This window comes from Rhodamnia argentea, chromosome 7 (genome assembly GCF_020921035.1).
Source record: "Rhodamnia argentea isolate NSW1041297 chromosome 7, ASM2092103v1, whole genome shotgun sequence".
NCBI lineage: Eukaryota > Viridiplantae > Streptophyta > Magnoliopsida > Myrtales > Myrtaceae > Rhodamnia > Rhodamnia argentea.
In genome coordinates, this window is record NC_063156.1 from 20,272,382 (window position 1) to 20,282,147 (window position 9,766).

The 9,766-nt window shown below is 40.1% G+C and overlaps 1 protein-coding gene across 3 annotated transcripts; it reads left to right on the forward strand.

The window, feature by feature from the left end:
* The first annotated feature begins 221 nt into the window (after window positions 1-221).
* LOC115756191 (RNA polymerase II C-terminal domain phosphatase-like 2) lies at window positions 222-9,498 on the forward strand. Of its 3 annotated transcripts, XM_030695885.2 has the most exons (16): window positions 222-727; window positions 947-1,417; window positions 2,231-2,441; window positions 4,282-4,439; window positions 5,153-5,223; window positions 5,334-5,439; window positions 5,536-5,625; window positions 5,749-5,890; window positions 6,008-6,378; window positions 6,454-6,511; window positions 6,873-7,006; window positions 7,083-7,136; window positions 7,424-7,520; window positions 7,777-8,162; window positions 8,353-8,425; window positions 9,050-9,498. In XM_030695885.2, the coding sequence occupies exons 1-14, from the start codon at window positions 458-460 to the stop codon at window positions 7,950-7,952; spliced, it is 2,409 nt and encodes an 802-aa protein (XP_030551745.1). In that variant the 5' UTR covers window positions 222-457; the 3' UTR covers window positions 7,953-8,162; window positions 8,353-8,425; window positions 9,050-9,498. The 3 variants fall into 3 exon arrangements, with proteins under 3 accessions (XP_030551745.1, XP_030551746.1, XP_030551744.1); XM_030695886.2 differs by lacking the exon at window positions 8,353-8,425 and having other exon boundaries at window positions 9,039-9,498; XM_030695884.2 differs by lacking the exon at window positions 8,353-8,425.
* The last annotated feature ends 268 nt before the right edge of the window (window positions 9,499-9,766 follow it).

Genomic DNA, 9,766 nt, shown 5'->3' on the forward strand with positions numbered 1-9,766 from the left:
TTATTGTATTAATCTTATATACACAAATTAGTCACGTAATTAGTATGTATACGTAAAAGTAAAGGTGATGTCGACGTTGACGGTGATGTCGATACGTATTAATCGCGCAAAACGAAAATTGTCCGTACGGAGGATGGCATTTTCGTAAAATCATTTGGAAACTCACGCCCCCTGTACACCCTCCTTCCCCCATCTCCTATAAATTGGTTTCAGATTTCGGAGAAAACCCACTCTGTATGTCCCATCGTTTGAATCCCGCAGTTAGAGAGGGAGCTTAGAGAGAGAGAGAGAGAGAGGCGACGACGACGACGGCGGAGCAGAGAGAAACCACCACAGTCCGTCGTGACCTCAGTTAAGCGACCTCGTTTTCTCCGACGCACGCATTTGCAATTTGTGCGATTCTCCTTTCAGTTCAACGCTCGTTGCGATTACAGTCGGAGCGAGTGGGAGAGATTCTATGAGCCGTTTAGCCTTCAAGTCCGTGGTATATCACGGCGATTTGCGCCTGGGGGAGCTGGACGCGGTCCCGGCGAACGGCCCCAGCTTCCAGTTCCCCAACAACGAGATTCGGATCCACCGCATCTCGCCGATCAGCGAGAGGTGTCCCCCTCTCTCGATCCTCCAGACGGTCTCCTCGTTCTCAGTCCGGTGCAAGCTCGAGTCGTCCTCTCTGGTCGAGCAGGCGAATTTGATCAATCTGCACGCCTCTTGCTTCTACGAATTCAAGGTCTCTGTTGGGCAACGAATCGCTCCCTTTTTGGAAAATCGAAAGCCACTCTGTTTCTTTTTAGTCTTACTTGCTGATAAGAATGCCGTTGTGTGTCTTTTATGCTGTTGAGAGTGCTTGGTTATGATCAGGTTTTGCATTTTCTCTGTTACGTGTAGTGTTTCTGTTGGTGTTGGAATGTTTGAGTGAGAGGTCTGATGGATGAGTCTGTTTTGTTAGACCGCTGTAGTGTTGCTTGGCGAAGAAGAAATACACTTGGTGGCAATGCCTAGTAAGCAGAAGAAGTTCCCATGCTTTTGGTGCTTCTCCGTACCGTTGGGTCTCTATGAATCCTCTCTGGGATTGCTTAATCTGCGGTGCCTCTCGATTGTGTTTGATCTCGATGAGACACTCATTGTTGCCAACACAATGAAGTCTTTCGAGGACAGAATTGAGGCTCTTCGAGGCTGGATTGCTCGGGAGACTGATTCGGTGAGGATATCAGGAATGTTGGCTGAACTGAAGCGGTACATTGATGATAGAGCGCTACTGAAGCAGTATGCAGAGAGTGATTGTGTCGTGGATAATGGAAAGATGTACAAGGTTCAGCATGAGGAGGTCCCTCAGCTTTCAGATGGCCATGAGAAAGTTGTTAGACCAGTAATTAGATTGCAGGAAAGAAATACTGTCCTCACTCGCATCAATCCTGAGGTAGAAGATGCTTTTGCTGCTATTCTTGTTTAGGTTTTTGCTTTTTTTTTTTTGGGTTATAACATAAGCTGTCTCTAATCATGGAACACTGGCTTTATGGGGGTAATTACTCTTTCAATTGAAGTCATGCACCATAATCGTTTTGTTTTTTAGCAAGTCAGAACTAGGACCTTTTCTCTTGCATCAAGGAGAACATATCTAGAATTGATCAAGGGGTTTGAAGCAGGAAAAAGCTGACCATTGACTCATTTACCCTTAGGAAGAACGTTTCATCTGTCTAAATAATTGCTTGTCCAATAATGGTTTCTTTATCTTTTTAATTTGTTGGCATCTGACAAAAGCTGGGATTTCTCGTGGGCTTTTCCAGTGAGCAAAGACATACTATGATCAAATGGGGATGAGCAAGGCGTGTTTTGTATTCATGTGGAAACTACTGTCTAGGTTATGGCTTTCAACCAAAGCTGCTGATAAAATGTTTTTGCACATTGAGAAAGTGACGTGCTTGATGGTAGGCTCCTTCAAGGGAAAGATAGACCTCAGTAGGTTCTTTGTCATAGGTTTTAGCTTTTCTTGTCATCAAAGTCAATTCCTCTGTCCATGATTGACTATTTTGTTATTGCAGACAGGTTTTGATTGAAGAGGTTCCACTTCTTGTTTCTATTAGCAATGCCTTGCTCACCCAATTAAGAAAAATCATATCGCCAGATAATGTCAAATGATGTTTTTATAAGGTTAATTTTGAATTATACATTTCAAGATATAGAAAGCCATGTGTATTTTTCTTGTAAGCATCTTTATTTTCTCTTTATGCAGATTCGTGACACCAGTGTGCTGGTGAGATTACGACCTGCATGGGATGACTTGCGGAGTTACTTAACAGCTAAAGGACGTAAGAGGTTTGAAGTTTATGTGTGCACAATGGCTGAAAGAGATTATGCTTTAGAGATGTGGAGGCTTCTTGACCCCGAAGCACATTTAATTAATTCAAAACAGCTCTTCAACCGTGTTGTTTGTGTCAAATCAGGCAAGTTGTGTGCTTATGTGCAAAGTAAGATGCTTGTAGGAGATGTAATTGAGGAGTCTGCGAGTTGCTTACTCTCTGATGAATTAATATTCTGATGGTTCTTCGTCGTGCGGTAATTACTAATTTCATTAGGAACTCACATGCTGATCTTGTTAAATATGGAGTAACCAACAGGAGAATGAATAAAATAAGTTGCTCGGTGGGGGAAACAATTTACCACTTTGCATTTGGTGTCCATGTGGGTACTAATGGAGGAACTGTGTGAAAAGGAGTAAAGCAGACTGTTTTAGATTCGCATTATGGTCCAAATTCATGTCTGAGGGAGATGGGTGCTCTTCTTATGAGTTGCGTGTTTGTACATATGGTTTTATATGCTTTTAGTGCTGGTGTAAGAGGGCTAGAAAGGTGAAGAATCTGACATCTTTGTTGTTATTAACTAATAGCACCCAATATGCAACATTGATGGATCATGCCATAATTCGTATGATTGAGCCATTGCCAAATGCTTAAGGAGATCAAATTGGTGAAAATACCAGCGACTGACTTTAAAAGCGAGATACCTATTGATTTTGTCATACAGCCATAGATATTTCATTTTCTTTTTATTCTACTACAGACAATATAGTTATCTCATATGAAATCATTTAAATGACTAATAAAGTGTAGTTGCTTTTCTTTTATTTTCCTTTCGAAGCTTGAACACTAGATTTCGCTGTGGCCTAGTATGTCTCTTTTCTGCGCCATTCTTAAAGATTTGAATGGTGGCCCACTAATTCGATATGCTTGGGAGGTTTACTGCTTTTCATTTTCTCTGTAACATTAAAGATTATCCACTCCTAACATTCGTGGTTGTATCTTCTAAGCCAATTTTTGCTTTATTGCTCACTTGATGAATGCATTTCGTTGGGCCGCCGTCTTAAAATATCTCTAGCATCGATTGACTTCGTAGCTAGTAGAAACAGGTTTGATGCATTGCATCATATAACTTGCTTGTGCTCCTCAGCCCCGCGCCCCACGCAGGGTGACTTAGCTTTCTTTTTATTCCCTAGCCTAGCCCATATGAAGGTGTCCTTATGTTCTTTGCGACAATTATAATGTTAATGGAGTAAGCTTGTCTATTTTACCCAGAGAGGTCATAATTGAAATCAGTGATAAACGCTTGCCTCAGCCTTTTGTTCCTGTGTTTCATAATCTAATTAAGAACTTAGAAGAGAAAGTGTTGTGCAAATAGGGTTAGTATATCCCAGCCTTATAGAAGCAATGTCCTCACATGTGAAAGTTTTATGTGATTATTCAGCAACTTTTGAAGAAAATGTGGGCCAATCTATGCAGTGCACATGGGATGAGATAATATATTGAATGGCTGTTTTCCTAACTAGAGATTATGTATAACGAGGGCTTTTTTACCGCATGGATTTTGTAGCATGTGGAAAGCTTATTTAACTAATCAAAGCATGGGTTTAGATTCAATGAAGTTCATCTAATGGCATTCGCATCGGTCAATCGATGTGTACATATAGCCGGACTTAACAACCCTTTCGGATATTGATGGGGTTTTATGATACCACCTCCTACAGTCCCACTTAACTTTAGTCTGCCTGGCTTCGCAACCTTTTTGTTAGGTTTTTCTTTCTTGTTTCATGCTGTTACATAGTTAGATCTTCATTAATGATTCAAGTATGCCGCCTTTTGATTGCATATCTCTCCTAACTACTAGGATGTTAGTTCTATTACTTAGGCAAATTCTAGTGAAGTACTGTTCCTCATTTTCACATTGCTACTCCACTTTCTTCTTTTCCCAGCAGTATCCTAATCATGCTTATTATGTTATGAATGGCAGGTTCAAGGAAATCATTGCTAAATGTGTTTCAGGATGGTAACTGCCATCCCAAGATGGCAATGGTGATTGATGACCGCTCAAAGGTCTGGGAAGACAGGGATCAACCGCGAGTGCATGTAGTTCCTCCATTTGCTCCATACTATGCTCCTCAGGCGGAGGTATTAGATCATGGATTTATTGTGTTTGTTCCGGATAGTCTTTTATTATTCTAGTGAAAGGAAATTCAACTAAGCTACTTTGTGCGAAAATGTCATTACGTCAATCAGACTGATTTGCTTGAGCAATTGGCAGAAAGTCACTCAATCAATTAAGGGTTGTCATTTTATAATAACTTCAAGACCTTCTTTGGTACTGTGAATCTAGGCAATAAAATGGGAATCAAATTGCCATCGCCTTTCTTGGTGCATTTGGTCAATTTGAATGAGGTGGACATAAATCAAAACTCGGAAGGGAAAGTTTCTCTGTATTATGTTTTTATCACAGGAGGGAAAAAAAAAATTAATGTCATAGATAGACCATTAAATAGGGCTCGCATTTGGCAATTTTTGCATGGAGAAAATTTGGAAGGGTAACTTGCTTATATTTGCACAATAATTTAAATACGCAAGTGTCACCAAATGCAGTAATATTCAAATTATTTACCATTTTGATTTATTATTTCCTTTTATTTATTTCGATTGCTTCATTCCAATTAATGAAAGGGGTACGAAGTGATATATGAACGAGGACTTAGCTATATCCACTGTTCAAATTTTTTCAATTTATTGGCTTTTTTGGGCATGATGTTGAGGTTTCATTTATGACATAGGTTTCCCTATGAATAGTATTGATGAAAGTATGAATAGGTCATTTCTTTTTGGGTTTTTATCAGACTGCAAATGCTGTTCCAGTCCTTTGTGTGGCAAGAAATGTAGCGTGCAATGTGAGGGGTTACTTTTTCAAGTAAGTATCTAGATTTCAGTCAAACCGTGTAAAGCTGTTTACAGCAAAAGATTGGATTTAAGTTGCATTCTGATCTCGTGTCGGATTGAGATAAGATATTTCTTATCCAGGGAGTTTGATGAAAACCTACTAAGGAAAATCTCTGAAGTATTTTATGAAGATGAGGTGGTTACTTTACCCCATGCCCCTGATGTGAGCAATTACTTGATGTCAGAGGTACTTGAAACTGACTTTGTCAATATGGACTATTGGAAGAATCCGAAGGTCTGTTTAAAGTTCTCATCGATTGTCATCATCTGTCCTTAATGTCAGGACACTGGTTTTGTACCAAATGGGGCTGCAAATGCTCCATTTGCTGATGGAATGCATGGTGCAGAAATTGATAAAAGACTTAATCCTCCGGTAAACTGTGATATATGCTCTGTTCAACTTTTCTTCTTTTTCATTCATTCAAATCTGGAGTTTTGATGTACTGATTTTATTATGAACAAGGCCGACTTACTTTTTTTCATTTGTTTATTTTAGGGTGAAAATCATGCTGTTGATGTGGCTGGCATCCCTGTAAAAGAAACTCCTGATGTTAAATCGGAAACATCCCAACCAACAATTACTATAATACCAAACACTGTTGGTCCCAATACTCCGAGATCACTCATGCCATCTCAGAGTATGATTTTCCACTGTTAGGGATATATGTGTCTCCAAGAGTTTGTACGTGATATGGATGTACAAGCATGCAATCTGCTATTATGATATCAAGTTTTGTGTTCCTGTTTTTTTGTAGAACCTGGTTTGCTTGGTAATCCTGCTAGACAAGATTTCAGCTTTTTGGATCGGGAACATGATGTGAAAAGGAGAATTCTTACTATGAAGCATGGTCCGGACTTGAAGAATCAGGGCTCAGGTGAGCCCCCTCTCCTATCTAGACCACCAGTGCAGTTACCAACTGGCAATATCCAACCACACGGAGGATTGCCTGTGGAAGAAGACTCCAGCAAAGGACATATAAATAGTAGAAGTTCCGGCTTTTCTCAAGAATATGATTCACTGAAGTTCGATAAGCAGAGAGCTCATCAAAATCAGCTCAGTCACAATCTTCCAAGTGTTAGTACCTCTGGTGTGCTCTCTAACACATCTCAAGTGAAGGCAGAAGAGGTTTGCTTGTAACTTACATCTAGAGTTTGGATTGGATTTTATTTCTAGTTTTGACCTTAGTTCCCATTTCACTAGGTGTGGTCTGGAAGTGATCAGAAAAAACCAAAATTGCCTTCCGGAAGTCAGCAATCTGGTATGGAACTTTCTTTTTCCACCTTTCTGGTTAATAGTGTTGTGCTAGTTCTGTTGAGTCCCTTTATTTCATCTGATGTTGTCTAATTTAACATGGACGTGTAGTGTAACAGTATTTCTAGATGTTTCTTTTTTGGCCATTGGTCTAGATCTTTTGTTTAAGTTAGCCTTTCCAGCATCCCTTCATGTTACTCATGTTTTAGATGGAGAAACATACGTTAGTGCGTTTCTCCTTGTTGATTTGTTAATTTAGACCATTATTATTGTCACTGATAGATTGGGATGAAACTTCGAAAAGCTACAAGGGTGAGATGTCTATTTATTTCATAGCAATATTATTGACCGTGTGATGTCTGGTGCAGAGATTGGTGTACCTCAAAATCGAAGTTGTCCTAACGACAGAGATATTCATGCTGATGCTGGAAAAGAAAACTTGCTACAGTTGTCATTGTCTATTGCAGTGCTGCAAGAGATTGGACGGAGATGCAGCTCCAAGGTGAGTTTGATTTGGATCCATTTCCCTTGATATTTGACCCTCCTTTTTTGGGATTTCAACTTATTCTTCCCTTCAGGTAGAGTTTAGGACAATCTTAAGCACCAGTAAGGATTTGCAGTTTTCTGTCGAGGTCAGTGAAATTGTAATCCTTTCTTTTTTTCGGAACAAGATCCTTTACTATATACATGTTATTTATTTGCTCTCACAGTTTGTATGATGTATTCTATGGATCTATATTACCTTATTTAGCAAAAAGATTCAGTATATTGTATCCGATTTGGATGTTTATATGGTAAGGTGTGAAAAAATGTGCTCCGTCTTGTGCGTGGACAGAATTTGCTTATGACATTGCCCCGTGGCATAGTTCTTGAGCTTCAGCAAACTCATTGCAGTCATCTTTGTTGTTCTTTTTCACAGGTTTTATTTACTGGTGAGAAGATAGGTGCTGGAATGGGTAAAACGAGGAAGGATGCTCAACAACAAGCTGCACTAAATGCTCTTCACAGCTTGGCAGGTAGATAGTTTCTTTAGAGGGCCTTCAATATGTGATCATTAGATAATTCAATTGTTTTTTCTTAGGGCGGTAGGAGTATGGATATTGATGCATCGGAGGATGAATTCGAAATAAGAGAGTCGCTGCTGTACATTACTACTTTAGTGTGTTTTCGTTGTCTATGTGGAAGATTCTGGGGCTATCTTGTTAATGTTGTGTAATTTTATGCTGAATAATGTTGCAATTAGATTGTCTATAATGCTTGATCAAATTGCAGAGAAGTACGTCACCTATGCCAGGAGCCATTCACAAGAAGTTGACAAAAATCTCAATAAGATCTCTCAAGGGAAAGAAAATGGATTTCTGTGGGATGTTGTCAGTCCTGGGTCACATGAACCACCGAGAGATGATGATTTTGCTAAAGAGGGCGATACTGAGGCGCGATCATCTTGATACTTAGAATTGTTAATTGCTCTCTCCTTAGAAGGAGTTGGTGATGCTTGTGATTAGATAAGGTTGCGTGGGCAGGAAACTGAGAAATTTTTACCTGAAGATCAGTGTTCGTCTTTTCCTGATTATGGAGCTAAAAGCTGAAAGAAAGCAAGCTGGCTTCATGCCTCCCAATGTTGACTTATCCTGGCTATGTTTACTTCTGGTTCTGTGGTAAGTCCGTGGTCTGTCTCTAGACACTAGTCTCTAAACTTAGTGATCTGTTTAATGCTACTATCCTGTTGTCCGGGCATGTTGTGCCTGATTTCCACCGTGCTACTGTGTCCTTTTTCTTTTCTCCCCCTGCTGAAGTAGGAAAATGGCGGTGCATTTTCTACACTTATAAAACTGTTCTGGTGGCTAGGACTGGCAATTTCAGACAGGATCTGTAATGTGAAAGGTTACTGAACTATTGCCAGTCCTAACTATCAAAGCAGGTATGAGAACTTTGAATAGCAGGCCCTCATTAATTCTCCTTCCCATATATTCCATCTCTGTCAAGGTGCATGTTGCAGTTTTGCAAAGGGGTGTGCTATGGGTGAGTTGTCGTAGTTCGTGTTGACAACCAATTGAATGCTTTCTTTATTTAAGCTCATTACTATATGCAGGCAATGTCCATCATGATTCTCATTTCCATCATGAGAACCATCCTGACTAGTTCTCCACTGATTGATTTGTGCTCCTTGTTGCTCCTTTCTTCTCTGCTTAGGCATGGTCCATCATGATTCTCCTTGTTGCCCCTTGCATGGAAACTCAACCGTTTGTGAAAATATTATCCTAAAATTGAGTGCTTAGATGAATCAAGGGAAAATATTTTTACCTGCAAAAATGTTCGTAAGTCGTTAAGAATCGAAACTTTTTCCAATGACTAATTTCTTCAAGTGATACGTGCAATTATTTTCAGGAAAATGTTTTTTATAAAATTGGTGTACAGTGAAACAAAAGACACTTGGCGCATGCTTTTTAGCTAATTGCATCTGATTTGCCTTTTGCCCCCTTCACTTTATTGGGCATCGTAGACATTTTTGTGACAAATCTGATTTGCTTCAGTTTTCTTGTAGGTGGGATGATTCCTTCCAACTCCAAGCAAATACTCAAGGACTGGGAGCTCCCGAGTGGGGCAAAGCTATTCCCCTGTGGCAACATATGTGCCCAAGAATAGCATATCACAATGCGATCGGGAGAGGTGGAGCTGAAGCTGGGTGCGAAGCCTACGACTCGACATGTTACCTGTCGCGGCAGTCTGGATCTTTTGGAAGCCTTGCAAAATTGGATAGGTCACACCATACGAACGCGGATCTTCGTGAAATCTGTATCCTGCTATATCTTGATTCTTGGTTTAACCGAGAAAAATGGCAGTAAGTTGAACTGTAGTAGGCAAATTCCTTTTGTATCACGATCTTAGGAAAGGTAGCTCTATATTCCTTTATTTTGTTCCTTTGCTGTATATAGATGGAATGCAGTTTTTCTAGCTCTTCAATATGCTGGGTAGATATTTCTGTTTGAGTTCTATCTGCTACACCGCCTTTTTGCCAGTCCGACAGACCGCAGTGTTGCATTCGTGGAGAATAGATGTTCCTGTTGCTATCAGAGTTTATGCGCGGGGTCTTAGTAGAGATGCCACTGCGATAGCAATTAACTCTCGGCATGCAATGAGGAGCTTTACCCTTGCTGAACTGGCCTCGGACTGATTCAGGTTTTCCTTTTCGGCCAAAATTGACCACAAACAAGTTCGACGAGCTAAGATTAGCGGTGATACAACCCGTATTCATATAAAC

Excerpts from the sequence above, each read along its gene's own strand:
- LOC115756191 (XM_030695885.2), top strand. The coding sequence starts at position 458 with ATGAGCCGTTTAGCCTTCAAGTCCGTGGTATATCACGGCGATTTGCGC. Across the intron at positions 728-946 it reads CTTGCTTCTACGAATTCAAG|ACCGCTGTAGTGTTGCTTGG; the intron begins GTCTCTGTTGGG and ends CTGTTTTGTTAG. Across the intron at positions 5,440-5,535 it reads GCAATTACTTGATGTCAGAG|GACACTGGTTTTGTACCAAA; the intron begins GTACTTGAAACT and ends CCTTAATGTCAG.